Genomic DNA, 23,346 nt, shown 5'->3' with positions numbered 1-23,346 from the left:
TAAGGTAGTTATTACATCTATCTATTGACTTATTTTCTGCATATATCGCAACATCATCAGCGTACTGTAGGATTTTTATGTGTTGAGGAAGTTTAGTTTCTAAGTCAGCAGTATACAGTATATATAATATAGGACTTAGGATGCTACCCTGAGGTAGTCCCAAAGATGTGTATCGGGAGTTAGATTGATCTCCATTTAATCTAACGTGAACTGCTCGATTAATGTATAAGTTAATGATGTTCCATGTTACTATCTCGGGTATTCCTATTTCCAACATTTTCGCGTATAGTATGTGAAGATTAACGTTGTCGTAAGCCCCTTTTATATCTAAGAACAAAGCACTAACTGCTTTCTTATAAGTAAAGGAACTATAAATGTCTATTAAAAAGTGGCAGAGGCTATCTTGTGTGGATTTACCTTTTCTAAAACCAAACTGACTTCTTGGTAATAGGTCGTTCTTTTCTAGCCAAAATTCCAGACGGTTTTTAATAAGTCTCTCATATGTTTTTAGTATACAGGAAGCCAGACCGATTGGACGGTCAGAATCCCAATTCTTTGATGATTTTCCTGGCTTTAAAACCGGGATAATAGTGTAAACGTGCCAATCGTCAGGAATCTTTATGCGGCGCATCCAAATTTCATTATATATATTTAGTAGTGCAGCCTTACCAATTCTTGAAAGATTTGATAGCATCGAGTAATGGATATTATCGGCACCTGGTGCTGAATTTGAGTTTTTCTTCAACGCAAAGTTTAGTTCAGTGGCAGAAAATGGTTTGACTAGGAAACGGATTGGTTCTGGATAGTCGTACAGAGCATTTAGTTGTAAATCAGGAATTACTAATTCTGCAGACGGCGGTGTGATATTTTGATGGAACTCTTCTATCCACGAAGCTTCCGACAGAATAACAGGGACTTTGTTCTTTGTTTTTCTATTTTTTATTCGGTTAACTTTTGACCATACATCTTTAATAGGGACTGACCTATTTAGGGATCCGACATAATCTCTCCAGCTATTTCTTTTAGTTTGTTTAGTGATCTTCTTGACATGTGCATCGTCTTTTTTATACTTAAGTAGGTTTTCATGGTTTGGATTTTCTTTGAATATACAAAAACTTTCCTGTCTTCTTCTGACTGCTTCTTCACATTCTAAATCCCACCAGTATTTTCCTCTGGAAGTCGGTTTTTTTATTTTAAATTTGGGGATGCAGTAGGATGCAGTTGTATTTATATTGTGCAAAATTTGTTCATAAGAATTTATATCTTTAAATTGAGAGAATACATCTTCCGAATACTGTTCATATAATTTCCAGTCGGCATTCTTTAAATTCCACTTTTGTGAATATGGATTATATGTATGAGTTGGTTGATCCTCTAACTCTACTCTTATAGGTGTATGGTCTGAACCAAATAGGTCTTGAAGTGTTTTCCAAGTGATCAGGTGGTTTAAGTCAGGAGTACAAATGGTCAGGTCTATTGCCGATTTCGAGAAGTTCCTAAAGAAAGTAGGAGAGCCATCATTTTTGAATATTAAATTATTATCGTCTATACAGTCCATCAAGATTTTACCTTTCATATCTGTTTGGTTGTCTAGGCCCCAGGCAATGTGGTGAGCATTAAGGTCACCTCCTATTATAAATGGTCTTTCTATAGATGTTATGAAATTGTTCCATTGTTGTAACAATAACTTGGTTCCTGGGGGAACATACATAGATATAAATGTGACAGTATATGACTTAAACTTTATTTTTATTGCTACTTTATTGACGTTTATTAAATCTACTTTCATGGTGACTTCCTCGTAATATAGGTTTGAATTTATTAAAATTGCTGAGCCACCGCCAACAGTTACTGAAAAGCGGTCGTCTCTGACAATATTGTACCCGTGAAAGTTATAATACTTTTCTGGTTTAAATCTAGTTTCTGATAATAACGCGATATCAACTTTCTGGTCTTCTAATAGGTAATAACCATTTTTCAAATTATTATTTGGTGGAGAAACTTTAGGAGAAAAACTCATACTCTTATCCTTTAATTATTTCTAATTACAAAATATTTATTGAATATCTGATGTACTAACACGTTTTCAATTATCTGTTTCTTCAAATATTACTTTTTTCAAATAAAAACAACAGTTAAAAACAAAACATTTCTGTTTTTAGGTTATGTCACAGAATAAATCTTAGACAAGGAAAGAGAGGAATAAATAACCATAAATAACCATGGTTATGTTAAACTGACACATTTTAAGGGCCGGTACTTTATGTCCCGGTTAAACCTCGGTTAGCTAACCGGGGTTTAATCGGGACAGAAAAGTACCCCATAGGGCCTCTTGCGTTGTAATAAAAGCAATTATAATTATTATTATAATTATTTATGAATATAATAATAAGTATAATTGCGTTTATGTCTATGTTTTGCATATATTTCTGTCCCGATTAAACCTCGGTTAACTAACCGGCTGTTAACGGAGACATAAACATGCCCCGCTCACTCTAATAAAAAACATGTAATCGTATTTATTTTCCTTCCATTTAGTCAGAGGCGCTGATGTCGGCCTTGTGATTGGTGGAACATGACTTTTGACAAATCCTGCGCTATCTGTGAATCTGTGTTCAGTGTTCGTTCGTTCGTTGTCGTTCAGTTATTTTATATGGTCGGTTATGTCATGCCCCGCTAACTCTAATAAAAAACATGTAATCGTATTTATTTTCCTTCCGTTTAGTCAGAGGCGCTGATGTCGGCATTGTGATTGGTGGAACATGACTTTTGACAAATCCTGCGCTATCTGTGAATCTGTAATCTGTGTTCGTGTTCGTTCGTTCGTTGTCGTTCACTTATTTTATATGGTCGGTTATGTGATGTGTTTGGTGTTTGTGTTTAGTTTGTGTCACCATAAAAAGCTGATATTCAGTCGTGTTTTTTGATATTTTTGTTATTTCATAATCGAGTACCTTTTTAAAGGTAAGTTTTTCTGATTGTAGGTACTGTTTATCCAACAGTTTTAAAATACACATTTTATTTCGCGTTTTGTTGTTGGGTCTAATGGCCGATCAGCTGTTGTGTGCAGCCGATAAATTCAACAAGTAAACATATATTTAATCGAAATTAAATACTCATATTTCTATGTAAAATGTCACATTATTGTATAAATAAATAATTAAGAAACAAAAGTTGTTTGTGTTTTACCTTTATTGTCCACTTGAATAAAATAATATTAAATATTGGAAGTACCGTATGGAGGCTATGGTGTACCTAGCGTGGAGGCTAGATAACGCTACCCTTCCTATCCAATCAACATCAAGAACGTTTAAAATTTCACACCTATCATGTCGAAGCTACAGACCACTTATGTGGAGGCCAGATTTGTAGTATCCTTCCAATTTTCCAGGTGCTGAAATACGTGACATATTTTTTAAAGGGTAAGATCGCATTCTACCAAATCACACAACACTTTTTTCTATGGGTTATGTGATGTGTTTGTGTCACCACAAAAAGCTATATTCAGTCGTGTTTTTTGATATTTTGTAATCGAGTACCTTTTTAAAGGTAAGTTTTTCTGATTGTAGGTACTGTTTATCCAACAGTTTTAAAATACACACTTTATTTCGCGTTTTGTTGTTAGGTCTAGTCTAACGGCTCTGTTCAGCTGTTGTGTGCAGACGGTAGAAAAGTTCAACAAGTAAACATTTATTTAGTCCAAATTAAATACTCATATTTCTATGTAAAATGTCACATTATTTTATAAATAAATAAGTAAGAAACAAAAGTTGTTTGTGTTTCACCTTTATTTTCCACCTGAATAAAATATTAAATATTGGAAGTACCGTATGGAGGCTATGGTGTACCTAGCATGGAGGCTAGATTACGCCACTCTTCCTATCCAATCAACAACAAGAACGTTTAAAATTTCACACCTATCATGTCGAAGCTACAGACCACTTATGTGGAGGCCAGATTTGTAGTAACCTTCCATTTAACCAGGTGCTGAGATGGCGCTGAAATACGTGACATGTTTTTTAAAGAGTAAGATCGCATTCTACCAAATCACACAACACTTTTTGTATGGACATAAAGTACCGGCCCTAAATTTAAATAAACCACTTTTCTTCTTCTTCTTTTGGGTTTTTGGTGTCGCTGCAAGGCGATTACCAGCTCGATAGAGCCGATCTTGATGTAGTGTGGAGCCCGATCAAGGAACACAAAATTTTACGAAAACCTCCAAAAAAATAAAAGAAGGATGAAAATTTGGGAATGTTGGGTATGTTGAAATTGTCTACTATTGTATAAGAAAAAGTTTACAATTCTACGAATTCTACATCCCCTCCATTTTACAAAAATTGGAAAATACGGGGTGAAAAAAAATACGTTCAAAATAAGTCCGAAATTGGATAAAGTGACTAATTCTAAGTAACTTTTGTTCTATAGAGTTTTTTTACTAAGTTAATACTTTTTGAGTTATTTGCGAGTGAATAGGTTCATTTTTAACAAAAAAAACATGTTTTTGGACGGTTTTTCGCAGATAACTCAAAAAGTAAGTATTTTAGCGAAAAAATATTCTTAGCAAAAATATAGCTCATAAAAAATTGAAAAAAATGGTTTATGCATGAGGTCTGTAGACCAAGTAGAAGCAGAGTTGTAGGTAATGAAAAGTAGGTTCTTCTTCGTCAAATTCCAAATCGGATATTTCAATGTGAAATAACCAAAAAACGGAGCACTTTTCTGAGAAAATTCATTATAACTTTTTTAAAGTGTTTAAAAAAGGTTTATTTTTGTTTTTTAAAAAAACTTCTAATATTAAAAGTAAGTGAGTTACGCTCAAAATATTGTTGGTCCCTTTTATTTTTTTGGTAAAAAAATGGAGAAAATCACCCCCTAATTAGCTTCTCAAATAAAATTAATCGTTACCGCTTCACAAGTTACTTTATTTATGTATTATTTATATTATCTATAAGTTTCATTGGTTTAAAGTGCTCAGTTTTGAAAAAAAAAATGTGGTTTAAAATAAAACATTTTCTTTTACTTTGAAAAAAATCGGAATTGTTTATGGAATTAACTTAAAAATTATTAGTAATACCAAAAATCTCAAAGAGTAATAACATGTACCTTTTGCTTTTCTGAATATTTTTGATCTTTTGTTTTCTTGTTAGACAAAAATTGGTTATGCTAGGACTGTTCCAAATATGCCTAAACTCGTGATTAGTTACTCGCTCAAGCCATTTTAACTACATCTTTTTCAAAAAGAAGCACTTTTTACAGATCATATAAATAATACATAGACAAAGTAACTTGTGAAGTGGTAATGATAAATTTTATTTGTGATGCTAATTAGGGGGTGATTTTCGTGATTTTTTTACCAAAAAATAAAAGGGACCAACAGTATTTTGAGCCTAACTCACTTACTTTTAATGTTACAAGTTTTTTTAAAAAACAAAAATAAACCACTTTAAAAAAGTTAAAATGAATTTTCCCCGAAAAGTGCTTCGTATTTGGGTTATTTCACATTGAAATATTCGATTTGGAATTTGACGAAGAAGAACCTACTTTTCATTAGATGCAACTCTGCTTCTACTGAGTCTACAGACCTCATGTATACAACATTTTTTTCAATTTTTTATGAGCTATATTTTTGCTAAGAATATTTTTTTCGCTAAAATACTTACTTTTTGAGTTATCTCCGAAAAACCGTTCAAAAACATGTTTTATTTTGTTAAACATGAACATATTCACTCGCAAATAACTCGAAAAGTATTGACTTAGTAAAAAAACTCTATAGAACAAAAGTTGTTTAGAATTAGTAATTTTATCCAATTCCGGTCTTATTTTGAATGTATTTTTTTACCTTCAAGAGGGGGACATTCCCCTCCATTTTTGTAAAATGGAGAGGATGTAGAATTGTAAACTTTTTCTTATATAATAATAGACAATTTCAACTACCTATTCCCAAATTTTCATCGTTCCTTTATTTTTTTTGGGTCAGATTGTTCTTTGATCGGGCTATATGTTAACTTGTAAAAAGCTTTTGGTGAGGTGTGATGTAATTAATGTTTCATTTTTTTTTTCGAATCCTTAGAAAACTAATAAGTATTTTTGAAAAATTTAAATGCAGAATGAGAGATTACATTATTACGGATGGTCGAAAGTCCCTTAGAATAAACAAAAATTTTTTTAATGAGATATTTGAAATTAAAAATCACACTCAATTTTCTCTTTTTTTTTACCCCTGTAACTTATTAAAATAAACATTATAGAAGTTCTCAGGGACTTTCGGCCCTCATTAATAATGAAATCTTTCATTCTGCATTTAAATTTTTCAAAAATACTTAGTTTTCTCAGGATTCGAAAAAAAAAGAATGCATTTAAAACACATAGGCACGAAATTTGAGCCTACGCCCTTAAAACATGAATGAAAAAGGTGGGTTTCGTTTTGAGCAACATACAAGGCGAATATTAGTCCTGTCGCCAGGGGGGTACAACGGCCTCCTTAATTCAGATGGACTTACCCAAGTTTTTTTATGTATTTTGTCCCGTAGAACACGAATTTTTTGGGTAACAGTTGATCCGGATGTCGATAAGTTTGTTATAAACAAAGAACTTGAGGAATTACATAACAGCGACTTTTCGCAAAACAAAACATTTTTTTTTGTATTTTTTGGGTGATTCTCAGCAAAAAATGGTTTTACAAGTTTTTTCGTAGGATGCATAGTTTTAGAGATAAACGCGGTTGAACTTTCAAAAAATCGAAAAAGTGCAATTTTTTAACCTGAATAACTTTTGATTAAAAAATAAAATAGCAATTCTGCTTACTGCATTTGAAAGTCCAAGTCAAATTCTATCGGTCTTGATTATTAGCATTGCTAAAAATTAAGTTTTTATTTGTTAAACAAAGCCATAAACACATAGTGTTTCCCGTGCCAATGCATGCGTTTTAATGTACGTAATCTACGTAAAAATTTGTGTGTATGCGCCTACTCGTTCGATTTCAAATGGGCAATGCATTGAAAACATCATTCAATCACTATGTGTTTATAGCTTTGTTTAACAATAAAAAAATTAATTTTTAGCAATGAAAGTAATTAAAACCGATAGAATTTGACTTGAACTTTCAAATGCAGTAATCAGAATTGCTATTTTATTTTTCAATCAAAAGTTATTCGGGTTCAAAAATTGCAATTTTTCGATTTTTTGAAAGTTCAACCGCGTTTATGTCGAAAACTATGCATCCTACGAAAAAACTTGTAAAAACATTTTTTGCTTAGAATGACCCAAAAAGTACAAAACAATGTTTTGTTCTACGAAAAATCACTGTTATGTGATTCCTCAAGTTCTTTGTTTATAACAATCTTATCGACATTCGGATCGACTGTTACCCAAAAAATTCGTGTTCTACGGGTCAAAATACATAAAAAAAACTTAGGTAAGTCCATCTGAATTAAGGAGGCCGTTGTACCCCCACTGGCGACAGGACTATATACTATATACGCGAATATACAACGAAAATAAACTTTATTTTACGAGAGATTGAATGTCATTCTACATTTTTACCTGGGCAGATCTGTCAAAAACGTTTGAAACCCTTGTAACTGGAATAGAGACACCTAAATAACGCATTACCATATGCTTTAGTTTTGTTATAATAAATTAATTTATTTATAACAAAATGAAACTACATATTTTTTCCTATGTTGTAGATTTCTTAGAAAAACCTATATGTGTGCACATGTGTACCTTTTAACGTTCTAATTACAAATATTATCATTTGAAAACTTTATAATTACGTAAATAATCTGTTTTAAACAAATTAAAATTTTTTGATTCATTGCTATTTTGCAGCAATCGTATTATCTTATAGAAAAATCAATTATTGTTATTTTATTTTTCAAGTTATAGGCAACACTTAGGTATCAAGCATTTATAACAGAATAAGCTATAGTCATACATACCTTTACTTTATAATTATTCTTGTTTGCAAACATCTCATCAAACTTTTTATTATGTCCCTGCGAGAATGTAGAATTGATTGCATGGCATTCTGTTTTAGCAATAAAATTCATACAAGATGTACTTGAGTTACTACCATTTATAGTTGACAGTTCAGTATATATGGTAGAGCTACTTTTATTGTTTCTTATATTTATTTGTTCAAGCCAGTTCGCTATGGCTTGTACTTTTTCTTGGGGCAGCTCACAGTCACCTTCAGTCTTAATATCCCTCAAATTCAAACATTTGAGATTGTCTTTTAATCCTCCATCAGATGAAGATTCTGAAGCATTATCAGAAATTACTATAATAGAGTCGTCATCATTGCTGGATGATTTAGAGGGATTTTTCACTGGCTCCTCCTGTGTGGAACCTAAAATTATTTAACAATGTGATACAGTCGACTCGCGTTAATTCAAACCTGCGATAATTCGAAGATCTCTATAATTCAAAGTTATCACGAGTTCCCTACAAAATCTCTTTATATTTCGAACTAAATCAATACATTTTTATGCACTTGGTAATTCGAACGAAAAAAATTCTTGCTATATAACCGTTGATTGAGGTCCTCAATCAACGATATAACAAAACGACGCGTTAATTAATCGGCGTCCAGCACTCGACAATTTAAAGTTGCAGAGAGAAAGATGCGGAAAGATTGTAGTAAGTATAGTTTTCTGTACTTTTTTGAAGTTATACTTCTTTACCGGCGATATGAGGGTGAATTTTTATATGTTAAAACCTATGATCTCGGCGCATGCGCATTATAACTTTGTTCTGATTGGATGTTCAAATGACATGTCAAAAATTATTCAATATGGCGGCTGTGGCACAGCTGTACGTAGTTTGATTATTTATGGTTGTTGCGTTTTGAAATTTGTGGGAAAAGAAACAAAGTTAGTTAATAGTTATACTGCCATTTTAAATAGTTTTCATATACCTATATTTTTGGACTTTTGGACTATTTTGGACAAGGAAAACTCATTCTAATTTGGTAAGTAGTTTTTATTATAATCATATTGTAATTATACATTTGGATTAGGTTGGAATACATACATTTATTTTCTCAAGAATGGGGATTTTAGAGAGAAATCCCAAATTAGGTCCGATTTTTATTTTTAAATTATGATTTTTTGGCGTAGATTTATTTATCTAGTAGGTATGTAATGCTTTGATTTACATACTTAATTTGATTACCAACAAAAGTTCTACCAATCTTCATCTAATATATTGTTTTCTTACTGTTTTGTTATATTTTAATATTTTCTTCCACAAAATTTAAACTACATAATTTAATTATATTCAAAACAACTGTCAAACAGTAAAACGTTCAGTTACCCTATTTTTCCACATGACAAATAATGTGGAATTGGACGAGTGAGTCTAGGCTTCGATTACGAATCAAAGCGACCCGAAATTCACGGGTTCGATTCTCGATGCAAGTTTTTATTTTTTTATGCATTTTATGATTGTAAGTATATTTGTTATATAATTTTTTTTTCATAAAATGCGCATTTAAAATTTTTGCCAACAATTATTATCGTTCAGAAATAATTTTTTCTTTGTGGCATTTTTCAATGTGTTTGTGTGCGTTTTATTCTTTTATTTTTTTAAATTTTTGGTATTGTCTTAAAAATCACATAATATGTAGTAGAAGTATAACTTCTTACGTGCGTACAAAGTACACACACATTCTTTTCTTCTGTACTTTCTTTTTCTGTATCTGCTTAAAAAAATCCGGTTTCTTAAAAAAAGATCAGGAAAATCTTCCAATACTTATGGATGATGAAGAACCAGCAATGGAACCATTAGTTGACATCAGCGGTGTGAGTTTTTCTGACTTTGTTCAAGTAGATGAAGATGTTGCTGTCTCAGGTTCACTAACCGATGGAGAAATTTTATCTGCTACAGATACGAATGAAAAAAGTAACGATGAAGAGGAGTACGACATAAGAACCTTTGACAGAGGTGTCAGTTAAGGAAGCAAGATCCTCATTCGATACCTTACAAACCTTCTGCCTACAAAACGAAAGTGATGAAAAAGCATTTCAGGCACTTTTTTTCTCTTAAAAAAAATTATTGAGCAATCGGAGCAGCAGCAATGTACTTTAAAGCAAACCAGTATAATACAGTTCTTTTGAAAGATTGATTAATTCACATTATGAATACATACAGACATGTATGTACACGAATCTACCGCTAAACGTTTGTTATCGTTATAGAATAGCAGTTAATAAATAATAATTGATCAACACTCAGGGGCGGTTTCTCCATTGGTTCACTTGTGCAGTGAACACCCAATAAAAGTTAATTAAAATACAGTTTTTTTAAATCTCACAAATATTAAAATATTTTTATTAATCTTATAGAATCATTAAATTAAAATATAACTTTATTTAGTAATCATATTTATTTGCTCTACGCCGCGCCGCTGGATGCACGTGACAAGTGCAGATACTTGTGCTCTGGTGCAGAATTCAAATTGAACCAGCCAGTACTAACCTACGCCTGTATTAGAAAGAGAAATCTTTAAATCGGTGAAACAGCATTTCGCCTATCTAAAATAGTAAGAATTTGTGCAGTGCACCCAGAGACCAGTGGTGCGTTTCGGCGGAGAACGTTCTCTGGTTTCGGTTCACAGTTTGGAATTTTCTGTTGTGGGTTCTATTAGTTAAATACAGTTAAATCTTAAATACAATATTAATAGTTTTATGATGGAGCCTTATTCAGTGGATTTTATAAAGGAAAATGCAAATAGTTTTGAAAATCGACTTCTTATAAAAAATAATGGTCCACCTCGGCCGGAGATAAACTTGGTACAAGAATGTGCTATAAAAAACAAAAAGTTTAAACGTTGCTTTAAACGTGTGATAGACTACATTCTTTGTTTTGTTTTCCATGTTTAGTACTTTCGAAAAATGAAACTATTTCTTCAGAGTGGACAAAAACGGGCGTTCGGGATTTATCTCATTTATCGACAAAAATTAAAAATCACGGATCTTCCCAAATTCATTTAAAAAAAGAATGTGTGTGTACTTTGTACGCACGTAAGAAGTTATACTTCTATTATATGATTTAAACGAAATTAATATACTTTTTATTTATATTTTGTTTAAATATTAAACTAATTTATACTTACTACTTCTCAAACATTTTTATTAGAACAGTGCCAAAAATTAAAATAATAAAAGAATAAAACACACACAAACACATTAAACAAGCCACAAATGATGTCTGAACATTAATTGTCGAAAATTTTTTTAACTAAATACGTATTTTCTGAAAATACAATTATATAATAAATATACTTACAATCATAAAATGTATTAAAAAAAACAAAAAAGAAAGTTTCTATTGGGACTCGAACCAGCGCTGATAAGAGCGGTTGGTATTGGAATTCATTCGCCTTCTCCGCTTAGCCATGGACACTATGTGTCATTATTTACGAAGATCGACTAACTAAACGGATTAAACTTGTGATACTTTGATATTTTGAAAATTGATCAAATTATTTTAATTTTGAATTGAAATGATTTAGAATTGAAAAAATACAACAAAACATAGAGTAAAAAACAATATATTAGGTGAATATTGATAGAAATTTTGATGGTAATCAAATTATATAAATAAAAATAAAAGTATTACATACTATGTATTTTGGCAGATCAAATAGGTAGGTTTATACCCATGATACATTAACAATTATTACGTACCTGTTGCTTTTAAAAACTATTTAAAAGTCACTACAATATTATAAACTTTTTTGTTTCTGTCCTCACAACAATAAAACTAATATATTATACATTTGTTTACCTTTACCTTTACCTCCAAACCACAGCTGCCATATCGGATAATTTTTGACATGTCATTTGAACATCCAATCAGAACAAAGTTATAATGCGGATGCGCCGGGCTGATAGGTTTTAACATATAAAAAACTCACCCTCTATCGCCGGTAAAGAAGTATAACTTCAAAAATGAAATGCAACTCTCAAATATTGGCAATATTGATGTTCGCCAGTTATTAGATTCTGGGTATAGGAAATCAATATAAAATAGACTTTAACGACCAAGTTAAAAAAAATCGTTACATTTTATCCGGTCTTATCGATTGTGTAAAATTTTGTAATTAATCATAATTAAGAGTTGGCGCAATGATACGAAATGACCGTTAAATTGAGACGAATCTATTTATGTAAGTTTTATTGAATTTGAGTGACATTATTATATTCCATAAGATGTGTGCGGTGTCCTTTAGACAAAAAAGGGCGAGGTCCCAAAACCCCCCACCGTGTCTATAATTACATTCCTTAATTGAACACCCATTTTAAATTACCACGAGCCGCCACTGTCAACACTTAATAATTCGAAGATTTATTTATTTTCTCTCACAAATTTCGAACCATGTGATATTTCAAACACTCAATAATTCGTAATATTTTAAGAGTCCCTCGAGTTTCGAATTAACGAGAGTCGACTGTATTTGACAACGAAATATCAGATGTTTATGTTCATTAGAAGGAAGTAGCACATGAATTTACAATTAACATATAAGTAGAAGTATATACTGAGTGGTGAATTGTCAAACGGGCTATAGGAAACTCAATGGGAAATTCTAAATTGTTGAATTCCCGCTTCGATAATTATTTAACATCAAAAGTCACGAGAAAGTATTTGTAGAGAACTAAAATCTATATTAAAAACAAATGTTACATTTGTTCTTCGAATTAAACACATTCCAAAATTTTGCAAAAATATAATGCATTTGCCAGAGTATTATTTAAAATCATATGAAAACGCTGAATTTTGCTGAGAATATCAATTTTGGTACCTAAAAGAGATGCAAAAAAGTTTGCTACTCCTATCCCTAGGCTTCCCACTATAATTATCCATAAGAATCATAAAAACTGGCAAAAAACTCAAAATTTTTATTTATTAGCTGTATAGCTGTTATTCCCCGGGTAATATGGGCTCGTATGTGTGCCAATGGAGATTATAAAGTTCTTAATTGTATGTCAAAAAATGCACAATAACTATCTCTTAAAACATACCAAATTTCATTTGCATATCTCAACTGGTTTTATAGTGTAGGAAACAGAGGTTGAACCTTGCAAAATTGACACAAGCCCGGTTTTATTTTTTTTTTCTGGTATATCAAGGGGTGTTCATTATGAGACTAACTGTTTTTTAAAAATTTCGCCCCGGAACCCCCTTTTCATCTCTTTAAAGGGGGTACTTTGTGGTTTTTGCGAAATATAGCCATTCCTGTACGTTTTGCAAAAAATTTACTAAATAGCAAAATGAAGAGGACTATATTTCCTACTATTTATTTCCAGACGGCATGTGTCTATCACACACCGTTTAGCGGGGGGGGGGGGGGGTCAAAGTTGACAAATTTTTAAGTTAAGAGGAAACAGTAGCGATCAACAGGTAGCGAAAACGTGTTCCAAGATTGGGGCTGTAATTTTGAATATTTTTTCGAGATATTTCGCACACATATTCATAATATAATAAAGAATGGCGGTACAGAGCGCAATTTAAAAAATATATTAATATGTGGAAATTACTCTGTAATTAAATACAATATTAAAAAAACGAGCCTGTACCGCCATTAAGAAGAACAAAAAAATACACTTTCTTCAAATAAACTTTCTTATCCGATGCCTAGATTTTCTGTCATTTTGGAACTACTAAAATTTTTTATTTCATTAGTAGTTCCAAAATGAAACAAAATCTAGGCATTGGATAAAAAAGTTAATTTGAAGAAAGTGTATTTTTTTGTTCTTCTTAATGGCGGTACAGGCTCGTTTTTTTAATATTGTATTTAATTACAGAGTAATTTCCACATATTAATATATTTTTCAAATTGGGCTCACCATTCTTTATTATATTACGAATACGTGTGCCAAATATCTCGAAAAAAATATTCAAAATTACAGCCGCAATCTTGGAACGCGTTTTGGCTACCTGTTGATCGCTACTGTATCACTTTTTCCCTAACTTTAACCTAAATCAAGAAAAAGCCCTGCGGCAATTAATAACAAATAAGTGGCTGATATTTTGGTATAGGTGTCATTTAAGGGCAATTGCCATTTTTTAATTACAGGGTGTTAGTTACATTTTAAAAAAACCCCTTTATCTAGGTACTCTATCTCATATTATGTATAAGGTTTTAGTTTGTGAAAACTGTCATTATAGATAGCAGGGCGTGAAGGATTCAAAGTGTGCGTGAAGTAACAATGTATTTTAAATGGGATTTACTTTTTTGCACTGATTTTTGGCACACTTTCATTTAATCAAATATCCTCAACAACTTTCGCGTTGTCATGGTGATGACATGTGAGCAATAAATTACAACAATAGTTTTGAGAGTTTTGTGGTTTGAAAGAAGTTAGAATTTTTAAATGTCAAAATTCTAAAAATTGGAGAATAGAAATGAATTCCAGTGATGAAGAGTTACAGTTTTTTATTTGTTTATCGTAGATAAAATATTGTATGAAACTGTGTGTAAAGTACTTTTTGCGAACTTACGCGATGTATAGAACTCGCTCCGCTGTCGCTCGTGCTCTAAACATCGTGTGCGTTCGCAAAAAACATACTTCACGAATTCTTTCATAAATAACTATTTTACACCATCTGATCCACTTAGCTATAGTAAAAAACTTTCAGGGATTATCCATGTACTGGTGCTATTTACAAATTTGTATAGTGCACCACCATTTTTCCCCGGAACCACCCCAAAAAAAGGAGAATTAATAAAGAAAGTGAATTTCTTGGAATCCTTCACACACCATGCCCTTTATTAAAATGCTTCATATATCATTTTGTGAAAAAAAAAAATAAAATGAGGGGTTGAAAAAATCATTTTTTTTGCTTTTTAACCCATATGGGCATATGCTACATCAATAGGGTTTTTTTATAAATATATATGGTTATTACTTATTACCCCTAACCTTGAAAATAAACTGCAGAAACTACTCCTATCTCTTGGTGAGCATTCTTATACAGAATTAAAGACCACTATTTTCTCTACAAATAAGGTCCCTATGCATTTTTTTCATATAAGCAACCGTTACGGCGCAGTGACGCCGTGAACCTCAGAAATGCTTTTGCGGGCTCCAGTTTTTGTTTTTTTTTTCGTCACCGATTCATTTTATTGATAACATACTTATGGCAAATAAAAATCGCACTGTCTGCTACACATTATGACCTATGCATATTTTACTTTCTTTGCACCCTAAAGCCACAGTGGTGGCCCAAAATCAATTTTTGATTATTTTCTTTATTAATTCTCCTTTTTTTTGGTGGTTCCGGGGAAAATATGGGGGTGCATTATACAAATTTGTAAATAATACTTGCATATGGGTAATCGCTGAAAGTTTTTTTACTCTAGCCTAAGCGGTTCAGATGGTATAAATAGGGGTTTTTTAAAATGTAACACCCCGTAAGTAAAAAATGCACAATTGCCCTTAAATGACACCTATACCAAAAAATCAGTCACTTATTTGTGATTAATTGCCGCGGGGTTTCTTCTTGATTTTCATTACAGTTTAGGAAAAATATATTTTTTTAAAACATCTAATAACAAGAGGACTAATAAACCAAAAACGAGAAACTGTGTTTGAAGACAAACAGATCAGCAGAATATGGGAAGAATATTACTAAAAACTGTTATTCACTATGAAGGAAACACACTATGATGAAGAAGTAAGGCCGTACAAGATAACGATGAAGTAGAAATTTTCACAGAAGAAGACATACAAAAACAAATATTAAAAACCTAGAAAACGGAAAAGCAGCAGGAGAAGATGAAATAACAGTGGAATAAAATACGGAGGAAGAGAATAATTATATAAAGAAATACAACTAAAATAACAAATATGAACAAAACAGACTACCAGGCGATTGGAACGCAGGTATTATAGTACCTATATATAAAAATGAGATCGGGAGGAGTGCTAGAATTACAGAGCAGTAACTTTATTAAACACCACATATAACATTCTAGCAAACATACTAAACATAAGACTTAAATCATGCGCTGAACGAATATTAGGAGAATACCAGAACATATTCAGACCAGGGAGGTCAACGATTAATTTCATACATACAGTGGAGCAAATAACTCAAAAATCGAGAGAATACAACAGAGAAATGCACCTAATATTCATGGGTTTCAAAAGAGCTTTTGATACAATCAATCGGACGAAAATGATGGAGCAGTTAGAGAATATTGGAATCCCAGAAAAATTAAGACATGCTAACAGTGAGCCTAAAGAACATCAGAGCAAGGATCAGTCAACAGAACAACTTCTAAGGAGTTTAATCTGAAACAAAGTGACTTTATCTCTCCAACATTATTTAATCTGATATTGAACAGTGGAATAAAATACGGAGGAAGAGAATAATTATATAAAGAAATACAACTAAAATAACAAATATGAACAAAACAGACTACCAGGCGATTGGAACGCAGGTATTATAGTACCTATATATAAAAATGAGATCGGGAGGAGTGCTAGAATTACAGAGCAGTAACTTTATTAAACACCACATATAACATTCTAGCAAACATACTAAACATAAGACTTAAATCATGCGCTGAACGAATATTAGGAGAATACCAGAACATATTCAGACCAGGGAGGTCAACGATTAATTTCATACATACAGTGGAGCAAATAACTCAAAAATCGAGAGAATACAACAGAGAAATGCACCTAATATTCATGGGTTTCAAAAGAGCTTTTGATACAATCAATCGGACGAAAATGATGGAGCAGTTAGAGAATATTGGAATCCCAGAAAAATTAAGACATGCTAACAGTGAGCCTAAAGAACATCAGAGCAAGGATCAGTCAACAGAACAACTTCTAAGGAGTTTAATCTGAAACAAAGTGACTTTATCTCTCCAACATTATTTAATCTGATATTGAAAGTAATCATGAGATGACAAACTTTGCAAACAAAAACATTATTACAGATCAACTTCAACTAGTAGCATATGCAGATGATCTAGTCATCATAGCGAAGGCGAAGAGGACACTTATAAAAGCAGTTGGAAAATTACATAAGGAAGCTAAGAGAATAGGACTAGAGATAAACCAGCACAAAACAAAATACATGACAATAGGGAAGGATGACACAACAACTCAGAAATATCTAATAACACAGAACTATAAATTTGAAACTGTATCCACCTTTAGCTACTTGGAAGTAACAATAGGGAAAATCAGAAAAGAGAGAACAGAGGAAATTCTGAAAGGCAGAAAAACATATGGAATGAATAGAAATCTGCTGAGAAGCAAGACTTTAAGTATAATATGAACCTATATGACCTTAATAAGACCTGTTGTTACATATGGGATGGAAACAACGATGATTAACAAGAAAGAGGAAGATAGCCTTCTGAAATTTGAAAGAAAAATAATGAGAACAATACTGGGCAACAATGTTAATAATAATAATATTTGAACGTAAAGAAATAAATTATTAATCACCTAGGTAGATCTTGGCCATAGAAATAAGTTGCTTTAAACTGCAGTTAAATATATCGCAGTAAATAGTTAAGGCATTATAATAGCTGCACATGACGAATAGAGGAGAATTCAACATAAGGTTAGTTCTAGCTTGTGTATTTCTGAATGTAATCGAATTTCTTACTGGATAAGACAGAACGTTAAAATTTATTTGTCGAAGGATATCAGGGTTGTCAATGAGATTATGTAGTAGCTTGTACAGGAATACCAGGGAGGCATTAATTCGTCTAGATTCTAATGATACTACATCCAAACCGCTACATAACTCATTATTGCTGATACCCCTCCTAGGATATATATTCTCCTTTTCATGACCATTTTTCAGTGCGTCACAAATTATAGAAAAAAAGGTAAGTCCGTGATAATACACATTTATTCTAACATGACATTTTAGTTAAATCTGACAGTTGTCACATTTTATTTTCAATATGGAATAAAAACAAATCAATTGTGTCTATTGCATTTATAAAATGGTATTTTCTTTGATTTGTATAGTCTTATAAATTGTACAGATTATATTGATAATATTATTATTTTATTTAATAAATAATTCTTTTTTGATCATGGCGCCATCTATCGACAACTAGAATAACTAGAATAAATGTTATAAATGTCTGTAATCACAGACATGCCTTTTTTTCTGTCACGTACAATTTAATGCGTTAGAGAGAAATCGAAAAACTGTTACGCACTGAAAAATGGTCATGAAAAGGACTATACCATTAATTTTGTAAGACAAAAATTTTAAAAATTTACGCTGTACCCGTTCTATAATTTGGATATGTACATCATAAAATGGAGACCAAATGATAGAGGCATATTCCAGTTTACAGCGTACAAAAGTGTAAAATAATAATTTAATGGCCTTAGTATTAGTGAGATTTCGACTATTCCTAATTATAAATCCATAAGATTTAAGTGCTTCTCTAACCTTTGTATTAACATGTTCAACAAAAGTGAGTTTGTGATCAAATATAACTCCAAGGTCTTTAATTTTATTCAAACGTTCCAGTTCATTGCCATCAATAATATAAGGATGGTATATAGTAGAATGTTTCCTGAAATAACTAACTACTTTGCTTATCAATGAATAAATCTTTAAATCATCAGCATAACATAAACATGGTGCAGAAATAGATTCATACAGATCGTTCATAAATAATAAGAACAATAATGGACCTAGATTAGAACCTTGTGGAACCCCTGAAGAAGCCAGGTACTTTGCCGATTTGTAACCATTGTAAGAAACAAACTGCGTTCTATTTGACAAGTAAGACCTGATAAAAATAACTGCATCCTCAGAAAGACCAAAGTGACATAATTTAGAAAGCAATACTCCGTGGTGAATTCTATCGAACGCCTTCGAAAAGTCAGTATAGACGACATCAACTTGACTTCTATTCTAGGGCCTCTGAAATATATTGTGTGACCACTAATAAGTTTGTAACAAAATGTTGTATTGTTTGTGACCACAATGTAACAAAAGAGGGAGTAATAAGAATAAAAACAAATGCTGAAATTGAAGAAAAATTAAAGAGAGAAAATATAGTCAGTTACAAAAATCAACCCAACGCAAATATGGGACATTTAGGCATCCCGAGAGACTTTTTCGGGACCCCAGGACAAAGCGTTAAAAAACGGGACAATCCCGTTTTTACGGGACGATTGGTCACCCTATCCTAGCCAGATGAGGATACAATAAATCCACACAGAAAAATTTGTTGATTTCACAGTGGTATAATAATAACAATAAGTAACTCAATATTGCCCCAATTTGCATTTCACCAGTGTAACTTTTGCCTTTCACCAGTTGATATTATTCTTTTGCCTTTCACCAGTTGATATTATTCGTGTACTATTTACTAATATAATATATAATACCTGTGTCACTAAATGCTGCATTTTCAGTTTCTTCAGAGGATTCTGAACTGATTCTACATTCTATTATATTCAAATTTTCGTTTTTCATTGTAAGATTTGATTTTTCGTTCAAAGAACTTCGACGAATATTTGTCTTTAAAGCCAAAATTGAAACACCGTGAACTAAAAATATTTTAGAATACATTAAAATCAACACTCTACATAGTTAAGGGTTGTGTACATTATGCATTAAAATACTTACTTCTTCTAAATCGGTGTTCACCTGGTTTTAATTTATTTCGTATTTTAGGTGACATAGAACTAAGGAATTCAACTGTGTCGTTCATTATTCTAACAAAACTTTATTTTTTTCATAAATACAAAAAGCACAACAAAAAGCAACCGTTGACATAACCTGTTACATTTGAATTTTAAACTGATGTCTGACTGACGCCTGACGGTCTGACTTCCTTGTTACATGCGTCAAGCGTCATGCGTACCGTGACAAATGACAAATAAAGTCTACCGTAACGTAACCGTAAGCCGTAAGCGGCGCAAGCTGCATAGCTCATACTACATCTCTACAAAAGATGTCCGGTAAGTCCCATAGGTTTAACGGTGTCTAATGTGCATTTCACGTTAAGAATAGAACATTGCGGAGATAGCCCCATGCATTTCTTATGAGCGATAGAAGCGCACCGATGCCACGCTGTACCTACTGACTATTAGAATGATCCCCGGTCTTTTCACCTCCGAATAACTATTTATTAGGAAGTTTATCCGGCAGATTACGTGTAAATCTGTCAAATAAACATCCGAATAACTTTTATTCGGAGGTGAAAAGACCGGGCCTGAATCGTATATCGGCAGTCGAGTATCCACCAGTGCGCGAGAGGTTTGGCGATACTGATCTCCGTAAGCGTAGTGTTCTATTCTTAATAGCTTGTTCACAATGGACGTAAGATGAACGTAAACAGTTATCATTTCGTAAACCGTAATTTGTACATAATTTTATGCAGCGTTCACAATAGACTTAAATTTTACGTAAAGACAGCCTGTCGGTAAATTACGGTTTACGAAATGATAACGGTTTACGTTCATCTTATGGTTACGTCCATTGTGAACAAGCGGTACGTGAAATAAACCATAGTCGGACAAAATTTGATGTGCAAACACTGGAACAGGGGAAGTTTTAATTATGGAACGTGATTTTAATAATTGTGGAACTTGTCATCCTGACAAGTTTATGATTGTGAACACTAGCAGGTTGTTTTTAAGTTTATATTCAATAGCAAAATTTATAATATAATAAACTGCGCGTCATAGAAAACGGGCACCCTAAAAAATGGGTAATTTTTGAGGTTGCGTATCTCCTAAACTTGTTGTCCGATTTAAGTGATTTTTTGAATATCTTATAGCCTTATTCTTTGTCAATATCTTTGTAATAATATTTTTGCTAAACAGGTAAATTTTCATTGTATACCGGGTGTACGAATCAAACTGTGTTTTTTGCTCAAAGTTCGCAACACCCTGAGGAATATACTAGCATTTATATAATACTGAAATTAAAACCCAACTATAGCCTCAGGTTTTCTTAACATTTTGTTTTTTGATTCATTCGCTTATGTTGGATAATACAAAAGTTAAGTACTTTAACAATTAGCCACGTTCTTTTTCAGTACAGGGTGTTTCTAAACAAGTGCGACAAACTTTAAGGGGTAATTCTGCATTAAAAATTAATGACAGTTTGCTTTATAATCGTATGTCCGCAAATGCTTCGTTTGCGAGATACGGGATGTTGATTTTTTTCTTACAAACTGACGATTTATTTATTGCTTTAAAACCGGCTGAGATATGCAAATGAAATTTGGTGGGTTTTAAGACGTAGTTATTGCACATTTCTTGATATACAATTAAGAATTTTATATTCACCACTGGCGTGCATACGGGTAATATGATCGGTCATATTACCCGTATGCACGCCAATAGTGAATATAAAATTCTTGGTTGCAAGTCAAAAAATTCGCAATAACTATCTCTGAGAAACTACCAAATTTCATTTACATATCTCAACCCGTTTTGGGGCAATAAAATAAATCGTCAGTTTGTAAAAAAAATTCAACATCCCGTATCTCGTAAACGAAGCATTTGCGGACATAAGTTTATAAAGCAAACGGTCATTATTTTTTTTTTGCAGAATTGCCTTTTAAAGTTTGTCGCACTTATTTACAAACAACCTATACTGATGAAGAACATGACTAGTTGTTAAAGTACATAACTTTTGTATTATCCAACATAAGAGAATGAATAAAAAAACAGAATGTTCAGAAGACCTGAGGCTATTGGGATAAACCGTAATCGTACCCCCTCCTAACTGCCAAAGTGTCATGGCCGCCGTCGGGACCTATTGTGCTGACATTTACAATGTTTACATATAGAAAAGTTTGTTTTTTTTCTGCTTATAATGCCGTTTTCTAAAGATATTAGTGAACAAAATCGATTTGCTAACAATATTTAATATATTTTAAATGTGCTAAAATTGGATTCAACAGCAAAAGTCGCATAAATAACATATAAATAACGAATTTGTTTACCTATTACAAATGGGGTTATGTGGTTGTAACTGTTTATTTTGGGAATAAAATGAAAATGATCAATTAAACGACTGGAAAACTGTAAGTATTACAATTAAAACATGTTTATCCTATCACAAGAGTTCACTTCATTTTAAGAAAGCTAATTATTATTATACAATAGACATTTATAAACTGCCATGTACTTTTAAGGTTACTTTTGATCTGTTTTCAAAGCTTATGATTAAATGTTACCTCTTTATTAATTAGATTTGCCAACAAAAGATGCATGATTAAGGCCAAATGCAATTCCTTTGCTAAAGTCATAAAAAAAGTACCAATACAGTTAAAAAAATTATTTTAAAAAGGTCTCTCAAAAGACATGAAAATATACAACAACTCAAAAAACTAGAGAATGTAAAGAAAGTCAGGTTATTGGAAATGGAATTCCTGTTTAATTGAAAGCCAGTAAACTATCCAAGACTTTTCAGAATCAAATGTGTCAACTTGTAAAACGATTCTCCTGACATTTTTAGTAAAAACCAGATTATCCTCAAGAAAAATTCTGTTTTAAGTGAAACTCAAAGTCATATATATAAATATTATTTTGTGAATGTGTCATCTTTGAATGAAACAAATTTTTTACCTAAACAATTAAATGTATGGATCTAATTAAAAACAATGCTGAATCAAGTACAGTAGAAATACAATCCTTTGAACTTCTAAATGTGATTGTTAAAAGTGTCGAGATAGCTACGGCATAGGGATTCGAAAGGGATAGACTTGTTATGAACGCACTTGATCATGTACTTCTTACTGTTATAAAGTTGAAACAAAACTTATTTTATGCTTTTTTATCAGTCACTTTTAATTGTGTATCAACTTTACGTGGTACATCGTGCAAAAATTGCTAAAATGCAAACATTATATTTATTTTCTGTGTTACATTGGATACTATGATTGAATGTCTTCCTCTTTTAGATAGTGAAGTGAAGAACATCTTGAAGTTCCAATGATGTTTCAAGATGAGATAAATCGAAATAATGGTTGTATGTTAGAAGGACAGAGAATACGAAGAAATGTTATTGCTGCATACTTAGTGTAGTGAAATACAAACTTCAAACATTATAATATATTTTTTTATTTCAAACATTTCATATAATTATGAAAGAACATCTTCCTCTTTAAAACAATGAAGAAGTGAAGAACATAATAAAGTTCCAACGAAAATGATTCCAGATGAGGAAAATCTAAATATTGGTTGTATGTTACGTGTATAGAGAATACGAAGAAATGTTATTGCTGCAAACTTAGTGTAGTGAATTAAAAACTTATTGTCAAATACAAATCAATTTATTTCATACTTTTATAATATATAGTGGTACAATTTTATG

General features: G+C 31.9%; 1 protein-coding gene and 1 long non-coding RNA gene across 2 annotated transcripts in view; one reads left to right on the top strand and one right to left on the bottom strand.

Annotated features, from left to right (window-relative positions):
* LOC114326961 (germ cell nuclear acidic protein-like) overlaps positions 1-20,067 on the bottom strand; it is a 73,622-nt gene extending 53,555 nt beyond the window's left edge. The window contains exons 1-3 of the mRNA XM_028275450.2: positions 19,642-20,067; positions 19,401-19,562; positions 7,944-8,353 (exon numbers count right to left, since the gene is read on the bottom strand). Of these exons, the coding sequence (XP_028131251.1) occupies positions 7,944-8,353; positions 19,401-19,562; positions 19,642-19,726 (657 nt within the window). The 5' untranslated portion in view covers positions 19,727-20,067. The remainder of the gene's footprint in view (positions 1-7,943; positions 8,354-19,400; positions 19,563-19,641) is intronic.
* A 1,600-nt stretch (positions 20,068-21,667) lies between these two features.
* On the top strand, positions 21,668-23,083 carry LOC126889903 (uncharacterized). The gene is made up of 2 exons (XR_007700217.1): positions 21,668-22,054; positions 22,934-23,083. It is a non-coding gene; the product is annotated as an uncharacterized LOC126889903 (long non-coding RNA).
* The last annotated feature ends 263 nt before the right edge of the window (positions 23,084-23,346 follow it).

Source organism: Diabrotica virgifera, chromosome 1 (assembly GCF_917563875.1).
Source record: "Diabrotica virgifera virgifera chromosome 1, PGI_DIABVI_V3a".
NCBI lineage: Eukaryota > Metazoa > Arthropoda > Insecta > Coleoptera > Chrysomelidae > Diabrotica > Diabrotica virgifera.
This window is presented reverse-complemented; position numbering and strand designations above follow the sequence as displayed.